At 43.7% G+C, this 26,678-nt stretch overlaps 2 protein-coding genes across 13 annotated transcripts in view; one reads left to right on the top strand and one right to left on the bottom strand.

Moving 5' to 3' along the window:
* DNAJA4 (DnaJ heat shock protein family (Hsp40) member A4) overlaps positions 1 to 9,573 on the top strand; it is a 17,581-nt gene extending 8,008 nt beyond the window's left edge. For 6 of the 9 annotated variants that reach the window (XM_059058165.2, XM_067029431.1, XM_067029436.1 and 3 more), the window contains 5 exons: positions 132 to 236; positions 1,591 to 1,818; positions 2,607 to 2,837; positions 6,370 to 6,470; positions 6,567 to 8,534. In XM_059058165.2, the coding sequence (XP_058914148.1) occupies positions 132 to 236; positions 1,591 to 1,818; positions 2,607 to 2,837; positions 6,370 to 6,470; positions 6,567 to 6,782 (881 nt within the window). In that variant the 3' untranslated portion in view covers positions 6,783 to 8,534. Of the gene's footprint in view, positions 1 to 131; positions 237 to 1,590; positions 1,819 to 2,606; positions 2,838 to 6,369; positions 6,471 to 6,566 lie in introns of all 9 variants that reach the window. The other 3 variants (XM_059058164.2, XM_067029432.1, XM_067029433.1) reach the window with 1 other exon arrangement.
* On the bottom strand, positions 9,509 to 26,678 carry SKIC8 (SKI8 subunit of superkiller complex). 4 transcript variants are annotated; one of them, XM_059058187.2, is made up of 11 exons: positions 26,576 to 26,678; positions 22,806 to 22,856; positions 22,064 to 22,091; positions 20,188 to 20,293; positions 19,640 to 19,812; positions 15,501 to 15,649; positions 15,186 to 15,279; positions 14,246 to 14,339; positions 12,334 to 12,426; positions 11,534 to 11,612; positions 9,509 to 9,792 (listed from the first exon to the last, which is right to left on the bottom strand). In XM_059058187.2, the coding sequence occupies exons 2-11, from the start codon at positions 22,815 to 22,817 to the stop codon at positions 9,703 to 9,705; spliced, it is 918 nt and encodes a 305-aa protein (XP_058914170.1). In that variant the 5' UTR covers positions 22,818 to 22,856; positions 26,576 to 26,678; the 3' UTR covers positions 9,509 to 9,702. The 4 variants fall into 4 exon arrangements, with proteins under 4 accessions (XP_058914170.1, XP_066885541.1, XP_066885539.1 ...); XM_067029440.1 differs by having other exon boundaries at positions 26,515 to 26,602; XM_067029438.1 differs by having other exon boundaries at positions 26,377 to 26,597.

Genomic DNA, 26,678 nt, shown 5'->3' with positions numbered 1-26,678 from the left:
ACAGGGAAGGGAATGAATGACACAGGCACAGTTTGAGTCGTCATACAACTAAAGGTCATATGGGTAGTATTTAATATAGTGGTATATTTAATACAGTATTACTAATTGGTGTTTTTTTCCCCCTCGGTAAGGCAAGAATGTTGTACATCAGTTGTCTGTAACTCTTGAAGATTTATATAATGGAGTCACAAAGAAATTGGCTCTCCAGAAAAATGTAATTTGTGAGAAATGTGAAGGTAAGAATTAACTTCTGAATGATTCTCATAGTTCTAGTCTCTTAGATCTGGAAACAATTCTTACTGTTTTACAATTCAGAGAAAAATAATTTATCTTTTTAAATGTGAAGGTCAGAGATTGCAAACAGGTAGCCTGAGGGCCAAATCCATTTCGTTTGGCCCTGTACATTTTTTTTTTTTTTGTTTGTTTGTTTGTTTTTTGTGGTACGCGGGTCTCTCACTGTTGTGGCCTCTTGCGTTGCGGAGCACAGGCTCCGGACGCACAGGCTCAGCGGCCATGGCTCACGGGCCCAGCCGCTCTGCAGCATGTGGGACCTTCCCGGACCAGGGCACGAACCCGCGTCCCCTGCATCGGCAGGCGGACTCTCAACCACTGCGCCACCAGGGAAACCCAGCCCTGTACATTTTTATTTTGGACTGCACATTTATTTAATATGCTGACAATTATTTTAAAAATATAAAAATCAAGAATGGTTGACCCAACCTAGGAGTCGGCAGACTTTTGCTGTAAAGGGCCAGATGATAGGTATTTCTGGGCTTCGTGAGCCATGCAGTCCCTGTCGTAACTATTCAACTCTTATTGCAAAAGGAGCCATAGACAGTAAGCAAGCAGATGACATACCTGTCTTCCAATAAAGCTTTATTTACAAAACCAGGCAGCTGGCCATAGTTTGCTGTCCTTGATTTAAATGTAAATGTAATTAACATAATTTTTTAAAATCTGATTTTTCAAGAAAAGTCAGATCTGGTGACTTGGTCACACATTGTCCCACAGAGAAGTGGCTGGGCTAGGTAGCCACCCTTGTGGACAGGGCTGTTTTCTCCAGTCTCCACTGGTCACACGTAGGCGTGGGTGTTCTTCCACTCTGGGGTGGAAGAAAACACATTTGGTGAAGTTAAAGCAATGAATTTATCTTGGTATAGCCAAAACCACAAATGTTTGCGCTTACATGTTAACATCTGGATATTGTCTGCTTGGCTAGAATCATCCAGACTCTTCCACATGCCTTTTCATGATTGTAAATAGTCAGAATTCAGGGCTTCCCTGGTGGCGCAGTGGTTGAGAGTCCGCCTGCTGATGCAGGGGACGCGGGTTCGTGCCCCGGACCGGGAGGACCCCACATGCCGCAGAGCGGCTGGGCCCGTGAGCCATGGCCGCTGGGCCTGCGCGTCCGGAGCCTGTGCTCCGCGGTGGGAGAGGCCACAATGGTGAGAGGCCAGCGTACTGCAAGAAAAAAAAAAGTCAGAATTCAAACCCCAGTGTCCAATTTCACGGCTCATTATCCTTCTGTGGTGGCACCCAGCAGAGACGCTTCTAAGGGAAGAGCACAGCCTTGTTCCTGTCTCCCCACAGGCGTTGGTGGGAAGAAGGGATCTGTGGAGAAATGCCCAGTGTGCAAGGGGCGAGGGATGCAGATTCACATCCAGCAGATCGGGCCGGGCATGGTGCAGCAGATCCAGACCGTGTGCATAGAGTGCAAGGGCCAGGGTGAGCGCATCAACCCCAAGGACCGCTGTGAAAGCTGCAGTGGTGCCAAGGTCATCCGAGAGAAGAAGATTATCGAGGTGCACGTGGAGAAAGGTGAGGCTGTGCAGCACTAGCGCCCCACGCTGGTGGACATGCATCTCAGGTGCTAATTGTGGGGCACAAGGGTTAGGTATCAGGGAAATGAGACACAGCACAACTGGTATTTAATTGTCGTTAGAGTGTCACTCATTGGCCATAAAAGCTTATCTAAGTCTTCGTAGCTGTATGTACCTTTTCTCCACACATTTCCCCTCTGTTGCAGCAGATTCTCCCAAATCCAGCACCTTCCTCCTGCTGTTCATTTTGCCTGGGGCCATCATTTTAGGGTCTTTTCCCTCTTAGTTGTTCCCCCTGGTTATTCTGTGGCTTCCTAATCCAGCAAATGTATTTAGGTGAGAGACCGAAGTACACAAATTAACACCCAAAGCAGCACACATGCTGGGGGACTGAGCACTGTGCCTGTGTGCACGGAGACTTATTAGAAGGCCCCCAGAGCCCGGTGCTGCATGTGCGCCAAGAAGCAGGCAGTGGCCTTCTGCCCACAGTGCACTGTCAGCTGTGGCATGGCGTGGCCAGGAGGGCGGGGAGTGCGCGGTGAACTTGCGATGTGGCGGCCTCGTTTCCCACTCTCCCTGCTGCACACTTGGCTGAGGACCCTCGTTATGCCGAGGGGAGTGAGGCCTCTTGGTCAGTGGTAATCCCAGCCCCAGGCCTGCACGAGGTTGGGAGGTTTGATGAATAAAGAACCCCCAAAGGGCTCTCTGTGAGCCTTCTTCAAAAGCTTTGTCAGAAGTATGGTTTTTAAGAGAAATGGCTAATCAGAAAGGGATGATGTTTCATAGGTATGAAAGATGGGCAAAAGATACTGTTTCATGGAGAAGGAGATCAGGAGCCTGAGCTGGAGCCTGGTGATGTCATAATTGTGCTTGATCAGAAGGATCATAGTGTCTTTCAGAGACGAGGCCATGACTTGATCATGAAAATGAAAATTCAGCTTTCTGAAGCCCTTTGTGGCTTCAAGAAGATGATAAAAACACTGGATGATCGAGTCCTTATTATTACATCCAAATCAGGTAATGTTTCAAATGTGTTTCGTTGTAGTTCTTCTGTATGCTTGGCCTAATGATGCCGGCAGCTTAGCCTGGTTTCACATTCAAGGTTGACTTCTGTTGCACAAGTTAGTGTGACTTGATTTTCTCTAAATTTAAAGTCATCACTAGGGACTTTTGAGAATTTTATGAATTTCTTTTATAGTCTCCACGAAAAAAATTCAGTTTTGGGGAAAGAGCCTCAAAACAGGAATCTTGGGGATCTAAACTTCTACCTGGAACCTGCCAATTTAACTTAAATTTTTTTAAAAATTAACTTTTGTATAATGAAACACAGCTGATAATAGGTGGTGTTTTTCTATCAAATGGTGATCTGTGCTGATTCATCCATGTTTCTCTAGCCTCTGTGTTGTCGACTACATGTGAGAGACATTTTAAAATAGAATTTTCCTGAAAAAAAAAAAGACATCGCCTGCCAGCTTATCCTTGGCGGGTTCTAGAGAACTGCCCGTCTACACACAGGCACAGAAGCTTGAGGGAGCTGCCTCTGGACCCAAAGGGTTCTCAAAGGCCTGAGAGCTCAGCCTGCCAGCACGTGTGTAGATGCCAGGCTCCCAGCTCCCAGGAGGGCTAGTGTTCACTGCAGTTGAGTCCATGTGGGCCCCAGAGCACCTGCCTGGAAGGGGCTGTGAGGAGGCCAGGCAAATTGGAGAAGGGAGAGAGGCCTGGCTGGGGCCCTTGACTTGAAGCTGCCTCCGAATAGCATTTCAGGTCAGGTGTCCATGTCAAAGAATGTCTGGACAGGTGCAGTGGTGGCTCAGCCACCCAGACATCTGTGACCCCATCACTGGCCGTGAGCAGTGCTGCTCTGGTCCCCTTGCTGGCCGCAGGGTTAGGGAGTGACTTCTCCTGTGGGTATCTGAGGTTTAGGCTAGAGGGGTAGGCTCAGAGCTGGGGTGGGCGGTAACCAGCCAATAAGCTTGTCCGAGGACAGTGTAATTAAGACCCTGAAGTCCAGTGGAGTGAGCCACCTTGCCTGCCCAGCCTCCATCCAGGGCTTTCCTGCCTCTGTGTCCATTTCTCTCTTTCCCTTTCTGGCCTGTTCTCTTTCTCTGCCACTTTCCTCTTTGGCTTTTTCTGTTTCCTTTTTTCTGGGTATAAGTGAAATGGAATTATATATCCAAGTCTTGATCAGAGGTTCGTTTTGGGGTTTTTTGCTTTTGTTTTTTACTTTTTATTTGGAAACAATTTCAAACTAACAAAAAGTTGTAAAAATAAAAACAGTATGAAGACCACACATATATGATTTGCCTATTGTTAAAATTTTACCCTGTTTGATTTTTCATTTCTGTATAGATATACTTAAGGATTGGGGAAAAGCACTGCAGTATAATGAAAATATGCATGAAAATTTTAAATACAGCACCTTCCTTTAGATTCCATTCTGTAAGCCTCCCAAGGTACCCAATTCCTCCCCTCACTTCTGTAGGAAAGTTTGGGGATCATAGTTCACACAAAGCCCTAGGCCACAGGCTGTGAGTGGGTGTGTGCTCAAGACCCCTGGTGTCATGTCCAAGACCCCCTAACATTGTCTCAGACCTGGTTCCAGCCTTCGGGGAGCATGAGCTGGGCAGCATCTTTGGGGCGCTGTGTAACTTCTTTGCAAACACTCATCCTTGGCCGAGCTCCCTGGAGCAGGGGCCCCTGCCATGGGATTGGAGCCCAGTGTTCCTTGCTGCCTCCCAGCTGATCCCAGCCACAGGGAAACTGGGAGCCAAGGACAAAAGAGGGGAAGTGAGCCCCAGAGGGAAGGAAGTCGTAAACCCCGAGAAACCCATTTCCTTGCTTAGTTATAAGGAAGGGCAGGGTGTCCAGAAAACCTTCTGCTGGAGATTTCTCGTGCTTTTTCTTTTTGCTCATTTATCTTTTTTTTTTTTTTTTTTTTTTTTTTTTTTTGCGGTACGCGGGCCTCTCACTGTTGTGGCCTCTCCCCGTTGCGGAGCACAGGCTCCAGACGCGCAGGCTCAGCGGCCATGGCTCACGGGCCCAGCTGCTCCATGGCACGTGGGATCTTCCCGGACCGGGGCACAAACCCGTGTTCCCTGCATCGGCAGGCAGACTCTCAACCACTGCGCCACCAGGGAAGCCCTCATTTATCTTTTTTTGAGTCCTTTTCTTTCACCTCTTCTTTTCTTGTTTTGGCTTATTTCTCTTTCCTTCATTTCCTCTTCTCTCTTCTGCTACTGAAGTGTCTTGAGCATGGCTGAGAATCAGGAGATTAAAGAAAAAAGTGCCTTAAGAGCTTCACGAGGGTGTGATCCCCCTGACTGAAGGCAGATATGTACCTCACAGAAGAGCTGACTCATGATCTCTTTCCTTCTCTTACACGTGGTTGTCCATGCTTGGTCCTACGGTTTCCCTGCCCCACAGTGAGTTAGAAGCAGAAGCCTGAGGAGTTGTGCTGAGAGCAACAAGAAGTGTGACACCTGACAGCAACAGAGACAGAAAAGCTATTAAAAACAAAACAAAGACTATAACAAGCCCAGCAGCCTGGGGCCGTTTAGCTAATAGGCTCCTCCTGCAGTCAGCAGCTCTGAGGGCCACATGTGAGTCACAGCCCTGCACTGAACGACCCCCAAGGAGAGTCCTCCACACCCTTTATTTGAACAACTCCCATGAGATACTTTAAAAGATTTCCTCTTGAGAGAGTTCATCCAGGGGAGTGGGATGCTGTATGAATGAGTGTTTGGGCTCCCCCCAACCATTTTTTCTGAACATTTCTTTCTTTGCCCATTTTCATTACTGAGCTGAAAAGCATATTTTTTAAAGAGACCCTTTTATCCCTTTTCTTTTCATGTTTGGAAGGAAATGATATTTTTAGATTTGGGGGCAAACCAAGAGCTCTGGGGGGACTAAACTCCCACGATGCCTTTTGAAAAAGCGTAGAATGTAAGATCCAGCAAGTGCAAGCCAGACCAGCTCCAGCCCACCAGCTCATGGAGACTGCCTGTGGCCGGAGCCACCTTGTGAGCACCCCCACCCAGAAGGCTGGCTCTCCTGGCAGGTGGGATCTGGCTGGACTCTTTGAGGCCCATTCCTGCTCCAAGCTCTGCTTGAGTCTGTGAGGAGCAGACTCTCCTCCCACTCACTCATGGGAAGGTTGTGGTGACAGCCTGACGCAAGAGGCAGGCTGACAGGTATCACCCGTGTTTACCCAGACTGAGTGTTGATTCCCAGTTCACTTTTTTAAACCAACCTTATGATGGAAGCTTCAGCCCGCTCCTCCTCGGAGACACTGCAGGAGCCCAGTGCGTGGGTCAGAGAGGGTTCCACTCCCGCCCCTCTCCCTCCCTCTCATACCCCTCACCCAGCTGGTTCCTCTGACCCACATCATTCTGGTCGGGACCAGCTTTTTAGTCAGATGCCCCATGACCCCTGCCTTTGCCTGCTGCTGTGGGGGTGATGGTGTCTGCCCCAGGCTCTCGCAACAGGGGGACTGACCTCTCCAGGCTGCCCTCCATCTTCCTGTTTCATAAGTAAACCTTCTCTATGGCAGGTGAGGTGGTAAAGCACGGGGACCTGAAATGTGTGCGTAATGAAGGAATGCCCATCTACAAAGCACCCCTGGAGAAAGGGACTCTGATCATACAGTTTTTAGTAAGTGCATGTGTTTTATTCTCATGGGACATATAATTAAATGCCTTAATTGGGAAGGGAAGAAACAACTGCTCTTTCCCACCTCGCCCTTTACAGGTTATTTTTCCTGAAAAACACTGGCTGTCTCAAGACAGCCTTCCCCAGCTGGAAGCTCTGCTCCCTCCTCGACAGAAAGTCAGGATTACAGATGACATGGATCAGGTGGAGCTGAAGGAGTTTAATCCCAATGAGCAGAACTGGCGCCAGCACAGGGAGGCCTACGAGGATGATGATGACGGGCCCCGGGCCGGAGTGCAGTGCCAGACGGCGTGATGTGGCCCGGTGCAGCGTGGCCCGGCCGGACTAGCACATGATGAATGTAAAGTTGGCACAATGAAAATGGCATCGCTTTAATGGCCTTGTGTTTGGGGTGTCCTGTGTATGTGTTCAGCATTCTCAACTGCTGAGTGTCTTTTTGGTTTTTCTTTTGTTTTTCTTTTGGTTGTAAGTTAAGTTATAGCTTAATTTATATTTAAATATTTTAAGTGTACCTCACTCTAGTCTGCATATGGAATCTGTTTATTTACATTTTCAGGATATTTTTGAGATGCTAGTGACTGCACTGACACTTTGTGCTTCTAGTGGCTTTGCCATAGTTCAGTTCCACCAATAAAGCACAGCCCAGACAACAGCCCTCAGCCCCCTAGCAAACCTCCAGGCATGAAGTGGGCAACGTGGCCCAAGTCTAGCTCTGCGGTTTCTTTCCCTCCCCACCTCCCTCATAATGGCAAAGTTACTGAGGGCATGATCTCAGGGCTGCTCATGTGACATTTCTGAATCTAGATTCTAGATGCTTCTCCTCAAGAATAAAAGCAAATCTGTGGGTTGGGCTTGGCTGTGGTGCCTGGTTCACGGTGAGTGGGCTGCAGGGCCAACTTGGTTCCTACTGTCCTGTGCCCTTGAATGTTTGGAATGGGGTATGAGTGTGTCTGATCATCTCTCTTGGAAGCTTCCTGAACCTTCCAGGCCTTGCGGTGAGGACAAACCAGTTTTAAATGAAACGCTGATAAAACTGTTTGCCTGCACCCCCCGCACCTTGTTTTTTGTTGTTTTATTTTCTGTTGACAGCCTTTGTAGTGCTCTCCCACCAAAGTGCTTACTTGTAAAGATAACGAAACCATCCACGTCCGCAGCAGCCTCAGTGCAACGGAATCCACGGGAGATGCTGGTGGTTCAGCCCCGTGGCACAGCCAACTTCCCTGTCTGACCAGTGATCCTGGATGACTTGAGAGTCTGGAAAGGCAGAGGACATCTCAGTGTTTTCCACCTCATTCTCCCAAGATTGAACTCCCTTCCAAAGGATGGTTCCTCTCCTTGCACAGCCATATCACAAAGGGCTTCCTGCTCAAGGGATAATGTTTTAGTGAGAACTTAAGTTCTACTCTGGACCGCAGTCTGTATGGACTACCACTGTAAATGATAACTTGTTGAGAGGGATATTATTCATTAACTCCCGGCAGGTAGACTACAGTTTAAATTTAGGGTTACCTCAATCTTTAGCCATTACTGCTCCTTTCGTTCCCACAACAGTCATGAAGAAAAACTCCTGCCTTCTAAGCTGCTGGGTTAAACAGAGGCCACTTTTCAGATCCACCCTTATTGGTTATACAGTATCTGAGAGTTTGACTCAGACCAGGGACCTGCCCAGGAGGGCCAAAGGGTAGATGAGACCCATGGCAGGTAGGTCCAGCGGATGGACCAGGCTCCAGCTGGCTAGTGGGTGGGCATAATTTGCTCAAAATAGGTAAAGAGCCCACCTGTCCCACTTTGACCAGTCAGGAAAGACATAAAACCTATTCTTCCAGCTAAGCCTATATGAAAATCAATTGACAAATGGACCACAACTCCAGGGTGTTCTGTTTCTGTGCTGTGACTTCCTAATAAATTATTGCCAGAAAACTCTAGTTGAGATGAGGCAAAATAACATTCAGCTCCTTGTCATGTAGAGAATTTGGAGGGTGTTGCTTAAAATTTATTCCACCTGTATATCTGTCACTTTAAAATTAAAATTGAGCTGGTATGAGAGACAGATGGTTTTGTTTTTTTAAAAAATTTTCTCGAGCTCCAATGACCAGAGCTAAGTGCCAATTTGCCTCATATTGGTTGATATAACAGAATGAAGTTTCCACTCTCACGGAGCTTATATTTTGGGGGTGGGGATAAATACAAACACCACGTAATGATGACTGCAGTGAAGAAAGAGTAATGGGAAAGGGACCAGGGGAAGGCCTCTACTGGGAGCTGACCCCTGAGCAGCTACCTGAAAGCAGTGAGACCTCTAAAGGTCTGAGGAAGAAACATTCTAGGCAGAGGAAATGGCCAGGGCTATGTGGTTACAGGAGGGTGAACAAGGCAAAGAGGCAGGAGAGAGAAGCGAGGGGCTACCTAAAGAACACGGGCTTGATTCTAAGGGTTATGGGGAGTTTGGAAGAAAAGCACAGGACCTGACATGAATCATATGAAGTTATGATCAGTAAAAAGCAACAAACTTTGGAGGGTTAGCTACTTAACACCTTTCCCATTACACACAGACCATGTCTCAAGTGGGCCGCTGAGGAGAAAACTGAGGTACACGTACCTCCACGCAAAAGGTCAACCAGAGTAAGTACAGATTTGAGCCTGTAGACACTGTTAAAGCAGTAATACCCACCCAGCAAGTTACAGCTTCTCTAAAATTAATAGGGTGAAAAAGTGACAGGGGACATTTTTTAATCTATCAAATAGAAGAATGCCCAGATAGGACTACAGAATGTTCCCACCCAGTCACATATCCTGTTTCCTTCAGGATCCCATTCTGAAATAGATTAGCTTTCCTCTTACAGCTTTTGCACGACTCATTCCTTGGAAGAGTGAGCCTGAATTTCTGTACTGGAAAGTTCAGTAAGTGCCTGGATGTCTTCATTTCTGAGGCAGATACTCGGTTTCACATAATGATGCTGATTCACTGTTCTACCAGTAACAGGGCAAATGAAAACGAAGCATGTTCAAGAACATGGGTGTTTGCATTAAGAACACTTTATGTTACAGTATGAATGGCATTTCCAATAAAACATGAAAAGATTTATACTGTATCTACAAAATGTAAGTGTTTGCTACAATAAATGCTATATTTCTTTTAAACAAGCTAGAAAGTAAGGAATGTCACGATCAATCTATACATTCTTTCTGCAGCATTAGCCTGGAAGACTGATGTTTAAATTGGACAATCGTAGATGTGAATTTCCTGATCATCTCCGACAGACACAATTTTTGAGCCATTTCCATTGTATTTTACTCCCCAGACCTGTAAATAAAAAGAAAAAAAATTCCACTTAAACCTTTATTCTTTATGAATGAACATCCTTACTCTATTCTCATTATACTGAATCTAGAAAAACACTGAGATGAGGATGTTCTCGTGCTTTCTGCCTTTCCTCTAACCAGGGATCTTCTATTACTACTGTTTGATTATCATTCCACTCACCTCCCAACTCAAGAAAATTTCATTTCTAAACACAAATCAAGATATCTACAAACCTTTCAAAGATTCACAATCTAGGAAGTGACCTAATGTTGTGAAGATGGAACCCACAAGGGACCAGCATGTGGTCTCATTTATGTTTCCAGGAAGGAAAAGGCCCAACTACCTTGAGGTCACTGCCTACGGGGATCATTACAAACTGTGCTCCTCACCTACCTCCTCGACCCCACCCCCCACGGTCAGTACTTCTCACTCTCTTATTAGACGCCTACGAAACCTGCCTGTCCCTAGGAGCTAGACAACTTGGTGTCACACGTCATTGCTTTCATTTGCTATGTACTGAATTAACAGATTCACACCTCCTTCCCAGACAGAACTGATGTGGCAAGAGTTTCATCAGGTCAGCCTGTCACCCTACCCCTGAGTTGGGTGTTCTAGCCCTGATTTCAGTGTTGTGATTGGGCCAGGTGATGGCCTCATTTCCACTCCAAACATCTTCCTCTGAGGACAGCACCACACACTGACTTTCATGTGCAAAGCAACACAGCCAGCCAGGACTTACTCCCTGAGTAAAATGTTTAAATCCAGTAGTGGAATGTCAAAATTAAACCCCTCAACTTTGTTGGCAACAATGTAAGATTAAATGTAAAAAAGCATGAACAACTGTTAACTTTAAGCTGCATTCCAAAGAGATTCTATGAGATCACCATAAGAATATTTAAAATATCTTAAAAGACAACTTTATACTGCCATGGGTATTTTATTTTTTATACTACTTCCCCAGGACCCTTGCTATTCAAAGTGGTTGGAACCAGCAATGTTAGCCTCACCTGGAGCTTGTGACAGACAAACTCAGGCCCAGGCCAGACCCACTGAATCAGCATCTGCATTGTTACCAGATCCCCAGGGGATTCCTGTGCACATTAAAGACTGAGAAGCCCTGCACTAGAATGCCTTTATCATTTCACATTCATCTTGGAAAGATAAGACTCCTGTGAAAACTAAGCCTCTTTTCCCTAATTTAAAGACTAAAACAAAAGTTAGTAATATCATTAACTTCAAACAACCTGTAAGAATTTCTGGCTTCAAGTATATTCAAAAAAAAAAAAAAAAAAATCACTTCACTTCTTTGGGCCACTCCAAAAGAGAAAAGTGATGGCTGTGGAATGGAATGGAAGCTTCTGAGGCAGCAGGTTCTTCTTGAGCCAGCCATGGCGCAGCTGTACCCAGAAAAGGGCCCGGGCACGCCCCAGGCACCAGCTGCAGCATGTTTCAAAGAAGGCATTTAAAGGCTGTGTGGCTAGAACCCATTTTCTGGCCTACACAGGGACATATCATGCCTTGTGGGTTGCTAGGCTGACAGCATGTCCTGAGCCTCTGCACCCCAGAGTATGCATAGGAACACGGGCTGGATGGACATCCAAGCAATCAGAGTAGCTCAGCCCCAAGGGTAGACTGGTCTTGACAACCCAAAGCAGCAAGGTTAGGAAAAGGAATGAGTTTTGCCACAGTGGTCAGACAATGCTAGCAATCCAAAGGAATTTGAATGTTAATTATGCCATACCTGATCCTGGTGATCAAAGAAGGTGTGAACACAAGTCCTCGTTCCAACATCCCAAACTTTTACACTTTTGTCAGATGAGCTATTTTAAAAAAGGGAACATTAGTATCAGAAAAGTTCTCAGACTGGTTTGAAGTTGGAAAGAACCTGATCAAAAATCCCACACTCCTTCACTCAGCCTACCTAGAGGCCCCCTTGGTGCCTGGGTGCACAAGTGGCCATCCAGGGCCCCAAAAGGTGGCCAAGGATGTTGGCATCACTGGTTGGCTTTCCCCTCTCAGAGCAGCTATTTCGCTGAACTTTTGATCTGCCTGGCCCTCATATTAAATGTTCTCATCAGGAGTCTCGGATGAGAGTCCTATATCCGGATGGGAGGGAGGCCCGTGAAAGCTTCAAGATAAAGGTTCTCAGAGGCTTCTGTAAACCTCTGTGCAATGCTATTAAGCCATCCATCTCCTGTTTTTCAACTGTCTTGGCCATCCTGGGCCTAAACAACATTGGAGTCTCAAAGCACAATATTCTACGAACAGATTTTCACATCTGACGTTACTACTCTAACACAGGTATCCTTTAAGTAACTGTAGGTAGAAGCCTAGATTTATAAGGAAGAACTAAGAGCTGAACGGTTCAAAAGAACCCACTTTTGTTCCAGGCAAGGACAATTAACTTCACAATTTAAAAAACACTGCAGAAAACAAAGGCTATCTGAATTTAAAAAGGGTCTTCAAATTTTAAGGCAAGTCATACAAGATGACCATCTTCATCTTCCTAACATTTTAGAAACTGTTAAGAATCATAAGTACCTGGAAACAAAGTGTGTGTCATCAGGACAAAATGCAACGTTCAGCACCCAGGATGCATGGCCACTCAATGTGCCAGCTAAGTTGGCGTGTTGTCTGAAATGGGAGTTTCAAATAAAATGGAGAGGTTAACTTCTGGAACACAATCACTGAAATGGAAGGTATACTCTTAATTGCCCCTTTAATTGGACCAAATCTGCTATCCTTATAATCACCACAGTATTAGTTTAAAAATTCCCTTTTCAATGAAGTAGCATCACACACTGCAGAAACAAAATTTTCAACAGCATTAACCCCAAATATGTCAATGCCACCAAGAGCCAAAAATAAGATCCTGAACAAGCAGAGCTTAAAAAGCTCAAAATAAAGAAGGCTCAGCAAGCAAACTCCTAAGATGAGGAAACAGAACCAGCAGGGGCAAGTAGGCCATCTCAGGGCAGTTGCAGGTTCTGACCCCTGCCCACCCAGTACCCTTTCCATATAGGGCCAGTGCCTTGTGTCTAAGGAATGTATCAAGATGTACTCTTTACAACAGATGTGGCTTGGACAGACCATTTTTAAGCTAACCAAGAACAGGACAGGTCTAATTACTACAGTCATTTTCACTTTTTAAAAAAGTGAAATGAAATCACTTATGGCTGGAAAACAATCCTAAGACCCGACTGAGGCCAGCAGTTTCACCTCTGAACCCAGAGGGTAGAGCAAACCTCAGCTAGGTATGAGGAGAGGTGGTCTCAGTGGGCAGCAGTGGGATCACAAGAAGGTAAAAGTCCTAGGTGTTCATTCAGTAACAGCACCTTAGTCAAACCACCACCTCAGCCTGGGCTCCTCGCCTGCATTATGGGGACACTAATCCGCGCTACCTCACCGGTTGTTGGGAGGATGATGAAATTGTAGCACTCAAAGCCTTATTAAAGAAAACTGGATACTTAAGGAATTGCTACTATTTATATTGGCTCTGCTACTGACAGGCAAGCACAGTTTGAGAGAGGCATCTTCCCCCCAGACCCTAACAACCTCATTCAGCTCTAGTTCCAGAAGTTGCAGTTCTAATTCCATGTCTCTTTGACAACTTTTCATCCTCCAAAAGCCCCCAAGTTTAAACTCCCGAAAAACTCTCACAGGCCCATAAAAGGACATGCACATGGATGATCATGGTTGTGGCACCCATCGTTGGGAAGAAGTGTAACGTATGCACCCAGTGGATTAGAATGCTACCTCTGGAAGCCAGGAACCAGAGGCACACTGATTGCAGTACTGAGTCAAAGTATCACACACACGTCAAACACCTTACAGGGGAGACCTCAGGGGTGAAAAGGAGTGGGGACTGAGAAAGATAGGGGGAAACAACAAGGGAAAGGGCCCTTGCACAGGCTTCCAATGAAACAGAGCCATGAACTGAAGATTAACTCACTTCTATACCTGTGGTCAAAAACCAACAACAAAAAAGCTCCCTCATCTAGACTTGCTGCAAGCTGGCTTATGAACTGACAGCTCCCTAACTAGGGCAGAGAAGTACCTTCTAGAACACCCCTAGAAAATGGATGTTCTAATTGTTTACCATCACTCCAAGCCAGCTACAGCCCATGGCTCCATCTCCTCAACTGTACACTACTTACCTACCCAAAAGAATTTAAAATCACAACAGACAGGATGCTTGAAAAAAAAAGTAGCAAGTATGTGATCCTAGAAGGTAACCCATGCACGTCTTCCTCCATAACATTCTAAGCTCAAAGCAGGGACGCTGACCGGGGAGGAATGACTGGGGAGACTGAGTGTCTGACAGGACCTGAACACAAGTCTTTCCTAGACCCAGAGAGGGAGCAGCACACTTGCTAGGGCTCCTCCTAATGATAAGAGACAAAACAGGCATTGGTATTAAGTGAGAAGCCTTGAATCTCAACAGGTAACTTACACATCATAGATCTTGATGTAGCCATCATCTGAAGCAGTGACAAGGAGCTGCGAATCCGGGGAAAAAGTCAAGGAGCGAATGGGCATAGCATGGCCTGAAATTCACAAAGACGCTTGTTAACTAATACAGTTTCCACTAACTATGTCACTTTTAATGACTTTAAGTCACTGAGTTGCACTGCCCAGGTGCTTCAGTCAGAGAGGGTACTGACTGGACCCTTCCTTCTAATGCTCTAGAAACACGCACATAACCCAGGCCGCTCCTGCTGGAGCCATTTCTCCTCAGATCCCTTCCTTGACCAACTGGACCTCAGCACACATTGCTTAGAAGAAACTCCTCTGCCACAGATATGGCCAAACATGGAAATATGCATCGTTTCTGATTTGCAAGGTTGAACAAATAGGATGCTATTTCCCTACCAAATCCTTTGTTGTAGGGTAAAGGATACACTGAAGAGGTAATATATTATCTTGGTTAGAATTCAAAATAGTACAAAAGAATACAGAGTAGAATTCTCCCTCCAACCCTTCCCCTGTTCAAGTACCCAGTTCTCCTGCCCAGAGGACATCAGTGCAAAGTGTAGGCACAGCACTTGCATCTACCTTCAAATTACGGACAAAAAGGAGTTATTTTCTAATCACAAAGTTATTTAGAACCAAACATGACAGAAATAAGACACCCATATAGCTAGGATATATTAACACATAAATAAAAAGGCCTGTTCACCAAAAAAAGCATTTAACACTGGTACAAGAACTTATATGTCTAGGTTATAACTAGTGACAAAACTGAACCTTAGAGGCATTTGAGATCTCCAACTGAGATTGATGTTTTGCAAATCTAATGCTCATTTGCCATTTAGCAGCATTTTAATGAAAGAATACGTCTTCCTTTGTGATCTGATAACCCAGTTTGCACAAAATAAAACGATGAACCGCACCTTCCAGCGTGTGCAGAAGTTTCCCGGTTGCAATATCAAAAATATTGATGATTCCGTCTATGGCTCCACTGGCCAGATACTTCCCATCAGGACTCTGCGCAGAGAACATATGGAGATCATTTGAAATTCCATATTGTTAAGCCACCCCCACCAAACACAAGCAATCTGCTGGCTGCAGGTCTAACTGGGTGACTGGCAAACCATGCCAGTAGCTCCCTGACAAGACCAATGCAGAACATTTACCCAGGAATACAATAGGCTAGAAGAGTAAACTCAAAGAATCAGAGAGAGAGAAAAAAAGCAACGTTTCCTTACATATGCAATACTAAGAATGAATTTTCCTCTTGTGTCCAAAGAATATTCCTTTTTCCCACTTTCCACACCAAAAATGTTCACTTTCCCCACATGAGTTCCTGTGGCCAGATACTGGGAATCAGGAGAAAAGGCCAAAGTCCAGGCATCCACTGAACAGAAAAAAGAAGGAAAAAAACTACAGTGAGAAAAGACATGACTTTAATTTTAAAAACATTGTGGAGATATTAATTCTATACCAATTTAGTTTAAGGGCATCTTAAATTTTTTTTTTTTTTTTTTGGGCATCTTAAATTTTTACTAAAAATGTAGATAGACAGGACAATACCAAGTGTTAGCAAGGATATGGAGATACCAAAATTCTCATACACTGGTGGAAAAATAAAATGGTATAGCTACTCTGAAAAACAGTTTGACAGTTTAAGTAAAAACACTTACCATAATACCCAGCAATTCCATTCAGAAATGAAAACACATGTCCATGTACAGACTTGTACCTGAATGCTCATAGCAGCATTACTCAGAATATTCAAAAACTGGAGAGAATTGAAATGTCCATCAACTGGTAAATGGATGAACAAAACGTGGAATATCCCATAATGGAATACTCACTGCTCAGCAATAAAAAGGAACAAACTACTGATACATGCTACAACACGGATGAACCTCAAAAACATTATGCTAAAGAATGAAGATGTATAAGACAATACGATTTCACTTATGTGAAATTTTTCAAAAAGGCAAAGCTATAGGGACAGAAAGCAGATCAGTGGTTGCCTGAGGCTGAGGGTGGGAGCACAGATTAACTATAAATGGGTATGAGGGAACTTTTGTGGGGCACAGAAGTGTTCTAACACCGAACTGGAGTGGTGGCTGCACAACTGTGAAAATTTACTAAAACTTGTTAAACTGTATACTTACAATGGGTTAATTTCAGAGTGCAATTATAGAGGTGAAAAATCTACCTCAATAAAACTGTAAATAAATGAAAAGGTACCAGAAATACTCTTATATAAAACTGTAATATGGCAAATTTATTTACCACAAATTAACAGAGAATAAGGATTGGAAAGAGGCACTGTTTGTTTAAAAAAAATCAACTAGTTTTTAAGTTATACCACACAGCCTAATTTCAAGCGTTCTATTCAAATGTTATTTGTGTATCACGGTGCTTCTGTGTAAAAGTCTCCAGACTCATGGGCAGACTGGGTAAGCACATATTCTTTATATTTCCATCTGGACCACTGATAATATTTTAGCATTTCTTTTCTCAGCTACAACCTCTTCATAGGCAACCCCAAAGAGTTTTGGGAGCTTTTGGGGTCAGAGCCTAGAGGCCAAGGAACAATCTAGTTGTCCAGAGCTAGTCTAGGTCCCTTTGCCCATACCACTCTTATATGGGAATGTACCCTAAGTCCTGCCCCTCCTGCACCTGCCCAGAAACAGTGCTTGTTAGATCAAAGGGAGAGGAGAGAAAGGCTCCTTCCCATGTCACTCTCCTTATTCCTGGGGCAGGGCTCAAAGAGGTCATGCCCTTCTCAGCCCAGGGGACAGTGAAGGCCTCTCTGAGCTTAACTCATGGTAGACAGGGGCTCCTAGCACAGATGGGTCAGCACCATATTCCAGGGTGAGTTTTAAAATAAAAATCTCTCACAAATTTTAACACACATATTCAAAGTAATAATAAATAATTTAGCTCTAACACTTTTCTTATGAAATATTTGTTTTAAAAAGGAAATTAACTTCAAAAGTGCTCAATTAACCAAGAAGATCTGAAAAAGCTTTTATAATCAATCTCTCAAATAACTGCTTTTTAATATCTATCTTTACTCCTAAATGACTAAAGCATTATTCTAACAGGATTGTTTTCTTATTCCTATTATAATTAGCTGTTTACAGGAATAACAGTTACTAGAAAATCTGATTTTTATTCCTTGAAGTTTAATAAAATCACACTTGAATTATTTTTACATTTGCCTATTAACTGTTTGATAATATAGAACTTTTAGTGGCAAATATCTTTATACTTGAAATTGAAGGAATTTTTATTCCTCAATTAAAATGTGAACTCTAAAATTTATTTTAACATTTGCATAATAAATATTTATTTTAATCACTAAGTTCCACCTCATCAGCAAAAGAGTTGCTTTTCTTTACATTGGGACATCTTGAACCATCTGATGTTGAGAGGCCCTTATGCTCTGCCTTTGTTCTTCTTCAATGTCAGTTTGCTGGAGCTACCGGATGGGTGAGGTGCCCAATGAAGGATCTTCCCCTTCATCTTCCCTTTCTTCTACTTCCTTACTTTCTTCTTCAGGATCTGAGATTTTCTTTCTTGTCTTTTTCTCCTTCTTCTGTTCCTTCTTTCATATTCTCCAGGCATATTTTCAAGATAAGTATAATGTAAATGTCCATTTCCCTACATTCATTAGACCTAGACTTATTAGTTTTACCTTCAGATGAATTCAATTCAGCTGCTCCTTAGTTGTCAATAGCAATGCTTGCTTTTATTACTCACCCAAATAACTGTTGTTTAATGGTCTGGTATAGTTTTAGGAATATTCCTATCTAAAAAGAAAATAAACCCAACCCTCTACTCGTCTCAGTATCTTTTTTCTTTTCTAACAGTAATCTTTCAATGATCATTTGCCACACATGGAACCAGTATGTAGTTTAAGGTACTATTTGTCAGGGAAGGCAAGTTGGATACAGACACCATCCTTTTCCTTGGAACCAATCCAGTAATCATTTCTTCAGCTGTGGTGTGCCTGGGGTGGGGGTGGGGCACAAAACCACACAGTGACCTTAGCGTCATGGGAGGGCTTAGGTGTCCAAGATGAAAAGGCAGCAACAGATCTGCCTCTTCCTCCTCTCCGCTATAAAGCAGTGTCTTAACAGACTTTGTGGGCTAGTTTGGGGACCCAAGTCCTCTGTAAGAGATGTCAACAGGGCAAGGACACATGCAAAAACAATCATCTGGGCAGTCAGAGTGTCTAGGTAGCTTTTTTCAAATACATATCCCAGCCCACACACCCCAATAACTGTGATTCAGTGGATCCAAAATAGGGATCGGACATATGTATTCTTTAAAAAGCTGCAAAAGTTAAGAATCAGAGACATGGAACATTGCCACTGAGGGGAAATGAACTCAGTTTCCAGACAACCCAGAGTCCTTAAAACCCTGGGACCATCATTCTTTCCAGAATAAGTACAGCCTATAGGGTCTACTGAACATAACCAGTGGGAGACAAATCCACCTGGGCCTCCAATCAAGGGAATTAAGTTAAGGAAATCCCTGAGCAGCTCTTCTGTAATCAACCCACAGAGGGGTGTGCCAGAGAGGGACCAGGCTCTCTGCACTATCTACCAGTCATCACCTATTCTGGTAGAACAGCCTCTGCTCATGAATGCTATGCAGTCATTTACAAGTAAATATAAGGCTACAAGGAATCCTAAAATGTCATGTTGCTTGTTCCACATTAATCCAACCTACTGAAATCATTAACTTCCATTACCTCAGATATTTATCAAGGCTAATGGACAAGATTATGTTGTCCTATAGAACTTATAAAAAAAACAAACAAACAATGGATTTGTTTCTTTAGAAGTTTCATATATCTATCATATACTAGAAACAGGTACTTTAATCATAATTAGTAGAGAACACCATGATACAGATCTATGAGGACACAGTGCTTTATGTTCTAGACCTCTATAAGGCAGTGAATGTATCAATTCAGAATATGGCAAACAGAGGACCTCTGGACCATTCAAACACAAGTCCACAATCCCAAATCAGCAATTCTGAAGCCCAAAGGCGATGAAAACTGTAAGTTTTAAAAAATAATTTTAGTACCAAAATTCATTTGGTACTAAAACCTGACATGAACTTATGTAAGGCTTATTATAGCCTGTACATACGTCTCTTAGTATAAATACTCATGTTTAGTCACTGAGATATTACTATCTGATTAGAGTGCTGCCCCCAGCCCCACTGAAGGTATTACATGACATACAGTTCATGCACCCATATTACCAGTCTCAAATCCAAAAACTTCTGAACTGTAAAATACATCTATCCCTAAAGGTTTCAAAAAGGGATTGTAAACCTCTAGTATCTTCTCTAAGAGTAAAACTCTTACCAGGTCCTGCATCTATAGACTTTATCTGTTTGCCGTTTTCCAAGTCCCAGAGACGAATATGAGCATCAAGAGAACTGGACGCAGCAATGGGCAGGGTGTGGCTGATGTCCACAGACACCACACCCAGCTGATGGCCCTCCAGACTCCACTGTAGGTCCAGCTTCTCATCACGCCTTCAATGGGGGACAGAGAAATGGATTTCTTCACACACAACACATTGTACCTGGCATCTGAAATTCTGGGCCCCTGTAAGTATGCATTACCAATGGTCTGTGAAAAGGAGAATCAGAGAGGAAATCAAGAGCCACAGAACACCAAATGCAGCCCACTTTTAAGCCATGAGACTTTTTTTTTTCTTTCTTAAACTATAGGGCCTGAACAGCGAATAACAGGAAAAGAAGTGAGAGAAAAATAATCTGCCTTTGTATACCACTCTACTATTGCTTTCTTGCTTAGAAAACAGTTAATATTTCTCTGATTGCAATTTTGGAGCCCAGAAGTAAAAACCCCAATTTCCAAGGCTGTATGTTAGAGGAGAGGGCACTCACCATTTCCAGACCTTCACCAGGTCATCCAGGGATCCTGTGACCACTGTCTCAGAGTTTTCTTTCTTGTTTGTGCCCCAGGCAACTGACCAAATGGCATCATCATGGGCTAGAATGGAAAGCGCTTCATTTTAAAAGTCTTCATGCAACTTCCAAACTGAATGTGCTAAGATGAAGCTGAAATACTGTTACAACAATTCTGAGGTAATATCCACCTGTATTATTTTGTTGTTTTGCAAACTGCTTTCCCATACAGCTTTTATTATAACTATGGAGGCAGATATGAAAACTGGACGTTCTGAAGAAGCCACTTGCCCCAAATCACAGGTTTACCAGGTGGGGCAGCAGTACCAGAGTAATCCAATGTCCTTTCTACTTTAGCATGCTGTCCAACATGCATTAGTTTGGAATGGCTCTCACTTAGCTAAAGTGAAACCCACCCCAAAAAGAGATCTAAAGTTGATAAGAGTTATTTCTTAGAGATCCTTGGAAACCAGTAGGCAGGTCAACTGTAAACAGTACAGGTCTGAAAATAAATAACTAGAACAGCCTCCACATATGAGTTGCCTTTTGCCACAATGTCTATTATGCTTAATGGGCCAGTTATTACTTTAATCCTTTTATAAGTATTACCTCAGCCACAACCCTACGAAATAGGTGCTGTGAATAGTATCTTCATTTTACAGATAAGGAATCAGAGGCTTAGAGAAGCCTAGTAGCTCACCCAAAGTCAAAAGCTAAGAAGAGGCAGAACTGCGATTCAAATCCAACCTCTCTATTAACTAACGTCCACTTTAAATTCTAAGTCTGCAAGTTGCACGTCTGGCAGGCCATGCTGGTGGGTCTGCAGATCTGGTGCAGGAATATAAATGTGACAAGTGCACAAGGAGGCTTTCTTCATACCTGGCAGCATTTCTCCAGGAACACCTTTCCAAGATATGAATACAAGGGCATTCAATTTAAACAGCTGTGAGTTACATACATGGCTTCCATTACAATCCCCACCCGACCCAAGCCTGCTAGCTTGCCAGCCGGATGGCATTAGCTGCATACAAGGTAGCTGACTGGCATGCCTGACTAGCTACTAGTTACCTATGCTAGCTAACCTGAAAGAATACTTTTGGCTTAAACTTTAGACTACCTAAATGTCACCTACTTAAAGTGGAAGAGTTTTTATTAGGCATTCCACAAATTCCTCCAGGCTTTATGTAACTCACCCAGGCTGTGGTGGAGAAATGAGATACATGTGAATAGTCCACGCACATACTCTTTTTCAGGTATGAAGTCCAGTATCACTGGCCAGTTACCTTTCCAGACTGAACTCTGACCTGCCTCCTGCTCCCATCCCCACCACTGCCTCTACCGCACAGCCCCCAGCCCACTGCCCACACTCAGTAGTCTTGACAGAAATTCACCTCGCTGTTACTATATCCTTCACTTTCATTGAGGGTCAAAGGTCCTCTGTGAGAGTCCCTGCACTTGTTGTAAATGAAGGAGCCCGAATAAAAACCCCCAAGAGAACTTCTGAGTTCAGGGCCAGGCTCAAGTTTATCTCCCCAGATGAGCTGCCATTAACAGATTTCTGAGACTTAAAGCGTTTCCTTCTTTCACTTTGATAGCTGGGAAGCTCAGAGTTCCTCAGGTGGGAAAGCTTTCCTCAGCCTGGAGTTCTCTGGTCAGTCATTTGACTCCGGCTTTTTCTTTTAAGTTAGTGGCTTGGTTTTTGTTGTTTGTTTTTAAGTGTATTTGTTTTCAGCTGCATCTGCCAACGTTTCTGCAGAGTATAGAAACTGCATGTCTGGTCAGCAATGACAAAAACCTTAAGCCAGGGACAACAGTTTTTCATAGGTAAATTTGTTTGAACAGGCAAGCTGCTTACCTTGCTCTTGTTTGAAGAGAATACTGTACTAAAAAAGAACAGAAGACACAGTAAACCAATGGTCAGATTTCAGATGTGTCCCATCCCTTCCCTAAAACACCCCCTGGCACCCAACTCACCGCCCTGCCCCCCAGTAGATATAGTTACCACAGTGATAGCTACTTCCCCTGCCTGACCTCTTAGGAGCTCCTTGATTCCTGCTCATGCAAGGTTTGTAGAGTCATACCAGAAAAAAATTAGTTCTTTAATTTTAGACAAACTATAGTCTCTTCTCCCTAACCACTATTACCCATCCAAAAAGATGAGTAATAATAAATTACGTGTTTTTTCCTGCCCTGATTACCAGGAAGCTCAGAGTCCAGTTTGCAGCTTAATTTTTGCAGCTGTATAAAACCACACAGTCTGCATAACTTGTTGACTCTGTCCCTAATTTTATTACAAATATATGTTTCTCCTTTTCTGATCTTTGTTTCTTTCTCGTTTTTGTGTACAAATTCTTTTAAGCTTCCTTAATCCCTTTGTAAACTGTGGTATAGACTTAGATAAAATAATCCTCCTCTTAGTGTTGTGCATTTTACTAGTGCCACATACCCCTCTGGTGACTAGGTGCCCAGGGTCACCCTAATCTTCAGGAGAAGAGCAGGAATCAGATGCTAGTTTTCTGACTACACACCCAGACAACGTACTGGGCTTGAACCTAACAAAGAGACCACCTGATATTCTTTCTCTCCATAGGCCTTACCTGGTTGGTCATTTCCTTAACCAAGGATGAAGGGCTAAAGGCCAGATAGCTCTGTGGAAACAATACCAGGGTTTCAGTAAGGGGGTGTCATCAGGACAGAGGGGGCTACAGAAAGTTCCCCTTGATCAAGAAAATAAGGCAACTCTTTGGCAGAGTTGCCCAGACACTTTTCTGTGGATCAGTCCCAGGATGCCCCTTCACAAGCCCTACCAGGTGGCATGGACTTCTTTCTCAACTAATACCTATCACCTCCCATATTTTCTTCTCTTCAAGTTGACTACAGAGAGGGACCAGTCTCCCTCTTTTGCTGCTCTTCAGAGAGATAAAACCACAGGACCTTTTAATTTAAAATATTATTTATTCAAAACTCAACAAGCAAATATGGGGGAGCAAAGTTCTTAAGAGTCCATGCGGGGATCTCAGCCAAAAATGCCTATAGGCATGTAAATGAGGACATGAGCTAGAGAGAGACACATGTCTCCCAAAAGGTGCTTAAGTCTTTAAGGACTTAGCTCAGCTAACCACAAACTTAACCATAGGAATAGATTTAATTTCTCAGACTATAATAAGAGTTCTCAATCTTTTTTGTGTGTGCTATAGACCCCTCTAGCAGCCTTGTAGAGCCTATAAACCCCTTCTCAGGATGTTTTTAAATACATAAAATAAAATACATAGGATTAGAAAGGAAACCAAGTATGGTCCATTCTTGTTATTCCAGGCAGTTATGTTCTATAACATCACTGAACACCGAATTAGTGAACACTGATCCATTGCTCCTAGGGGAGACACTGCATTAGGTTCCTGCAAGACTCTGGTAACATTTTTGGCAACTGAACAATAAGTAACTGTTTTATGCATGTTTCTCAAAACTGCAATGAGGTATCACCTCACACCGGTCAGAATGGCTATTATCAAAACATCTAGAAACAATAACTGCTGGAAAGGGTGTGGTGAAAAGGGAACCCTCCTGCACTGTTGGTGGGAATGTAAATTGACACCACCATTATGGAAAACAGTATGGAGGTTCCTTAAAAAACTAAAAATAGAACTACCATATGACCCAGCAATCCCACTACTGTGTATATACGCTGAGAAAACCATTATTCAAAAAGAGATATGTACCACAATGTTCACTGCAGCACTATTTACAATAGCCAGGACACGGAAGCAACCTAAGTGTCCATCGACAGATGAATGGATAAAGAAGATGTGGCACATATATACAATGGAATATTAATCAGTCAGTAAAAGAAATGAAACAGTTATTTGTAGTGAGGTGGATGGACCTAGAGTCTGTCATACAGAATGAAGTAAGTCAGAAAGAGAAAAACAAATACCGTACTCTAACGCATATATATGGAATCTAAAAAACAAAAAAGGTACTGATGAACCTAGTTGAAGGGCAGGAATAAAGATGTAGACATAGAGAATGGACTTGAGGACATGGGGTGGGAGGGGGAAGCTGGGACAAAGTGAGTAGCATCGAAATATATACACTACTGAATGTAAAATAGCTAGTGGGAAGCAGCGGCAGCATAGCACAGGGAGATCAGCTTGGTGCTCTGCGATGACCCAGAGCAGTGGGATAGGGAGGATGGGAGGGAGGCTCAAGGGGGAGGAGATATGGGGATATGGGGACATATGTATGCATATGGCTGATTCACTTTGGTGTACAACAGAAACTAACACAATATTGTGAAGCAATTATACTCCAATAAAGGTCTATTAAAAAAATAAAGACACCTTATTTTACATTGGTAATTCATTAATATTGAACTTATGGCTAACAGCACCATAATGCTTGCCTATATGAAGTTTATCTACACGTTTTCTCCATAAGGCACATCACAGTCTTCCTGCACTTAGGAACACTAAGAGAGAACTTTAGCACTGTGCTTGGTGGGGGGCATTTTAAACACTGAAATCCCCAATAAAAGCACAAAAATACAAAAATCATGGCACTAACAGACTGAAAAAAAAGACACTTGTTTACAGCAAGAGAACTGAAGCAAGAAGGCAGAATGTTTCCTTGTTCAACTGTAGCTGAGAATGTGTGTCAGTTGACTCAAAATTTTCACCACCTCACACATGTCCAAGAAAGACCACAAAAGCATTGCAAGCACTGATTTGGGGCCTACAAATAAATTTTAGCATGTAGATGAATTTGCAAATACAGAACCTGAGAATAAAGATCAACTGTATACTGAAATACAATTTTACCAAATACAAAAATTAAATTTGTGATAGCATATGTGATTCTTAATTTACACATTACATAACAAGATCTAGCAGCAAGTCTAATAACTACCATAATCTCAAAGTTGTCATGAGCTTACACAGTATGCTAAGATATGAAAATATCTGTAATTTCTATTGGTGACAAAGTCAACCTGTCAATACTGTGGTTTGTTGACAACATTCATAATTGAAAGAAATGCTAAATTTCAGTTAGAGGTTAGAGAACATAAGGATGCAATTTTTCTTCTCATCCAAGTTCATGGCCCCCTCAATTCTATCCATTGACAGAGGAGACCATACAGCTAAGGCATACAGGTTCAGGTTACTTGCTTTAAATTTGCAAACCCAAAAAGGCTACCATGAAGGTTTTCCAAGGATAACAGCAAAAACAAACAAATGATTTGTAAATCATCTTTGCCTGTGAAGATCTCAATCAAGTTGATAGTGCTTAATTTGTGACTCAAGAACAAGGTCTTGGCCAGGGTAGGAAAGACAGGCAGGAGTTCAAGCCAGTTTTGCTGAAATGAACGGTATTACAACTCTGCTTGGGCACCAGCCCTCTGCCCAGTGAAGCAGAGGCCTGCCCTCTCCCCTTCCAAATCCTGCCTCACATCCCTGCAACAGAGAGAAACAAAAGAGCAGGAAGGTTTGCAGGAATCCAACTCCAAGAAACCAGCCTCCTCAAGACAGAGGTGTGCTTCTATCAATGAATGCACGTTTAAGGATGTACCATGAGTCAGGCTCTGTTCTACGTTCTACACATAGGTTAGCTCACTGAACCCTCTCACCCCACTTAGTAGATATTCTTATTATCACCTCTACCTTCCTGATAAGGAAACTGAGACTCAAGAGAGGTTAAGGAAGCTTCCTAAGGTTAGTCTGACAGTAGAAGGTGGATACAAGCTATAGTATAGGCTACCAAGCTACACTACCTCTTACATCAGTTTCTTATCCTCTAATAATTTAAGAGCTAAGACGACCCCAAAGCCCTCTCTTACTTCCTTCTCTCTTTAGAGAACTTTCCTCCCACTTCCAAGGCAGAATTCATTGCTCCATCCTCAGTGTTTCTAAAGAACTTTACACATGTCCCTATTAAAGTACTCAGGCAGGTCAGTAACCCATAACACTACATGGTACTTGAAGTAAAGATAACTCAGCCTGTGCTTGTACCTGTCCAGCTCGCTACCTAAGAAGACAGAGTGGCCCACCACTGGAAAACTTCAGTTAAGACAGTCGTTTCGCCTATAGACACTGAGACCTCTACTGCAAAGAAACCAGCCCTAATCTCGAGGCTGCACAGAACACCCTCAGGATGCAAGATGAGGCAACCTACCCTCTCCCCTAAGGCCCCGCACGTCGAGAGGCAGCCAGGGTAAATAGAGTCACAGAAGCCACCACCCTCGGGCCCCGCAGCCTGGAGCATTCCTGAGCAAACCCTGTTAGAGGCAGCCTCGGGCCCACCCTCGCTCACCCGCCCTCCAGCCCGGGCCGTTAGCGGCTGCCATCCCGATCGGCTGTGCGGACCAACTCACCGCCTCACCGCCCGGCGGCACTGCCCTGCGGCTCGTCTGACGCCAGTCTCCGCGCGACCGCGACGCGCGGCGATGAGCTCACGAAGGGGCGGGGCATCTCGCT

The sequence above is a fragment of the Kogia breviceps genome, chromosome 3 (genome assembly GCF_026419965.1).
Source record: "Kogia breviceps isolate mKogBre1 chromosome 3, mKogBre1 haplotype 1, whole genome shotgun sequence".
NCBI classification, from domain to species: domain Eukaryota; kingdom Metazoa; phylum Chordata; class Mammalia; order Artiodactyla; family Physeteridae; genus Kogia; species Kogia breviceps.
This window is presented reverse-complemented; position numbering and strand designations above follow the sequence as displayed.

Bases quoted from the DNA above. Each gene is read 5' to 3' on its own strand.
- SKIC8 (XM_067029438.1), bottom strand. From the start codon at position 26,466: ATGCTCCAGGCTGCGGGGCCCGAGGGTGGTGGCTTCTGTGACTCTATT. The intron at 22,092-22,805 runs GTAAGGCCTATG...GTTCTTTTTTAG, and splicing joins TTAAGGAAATGACCAACCAG to TACAGTATTCTCTTCAAACA. The intron at 15,650-19,639 runs GTAAGAGTTTTA...TTTTCTGTTCAG, and splicing joins GTCTATAGATGCAGGACCTG to TGGATGCCTGGACTTTGGCC.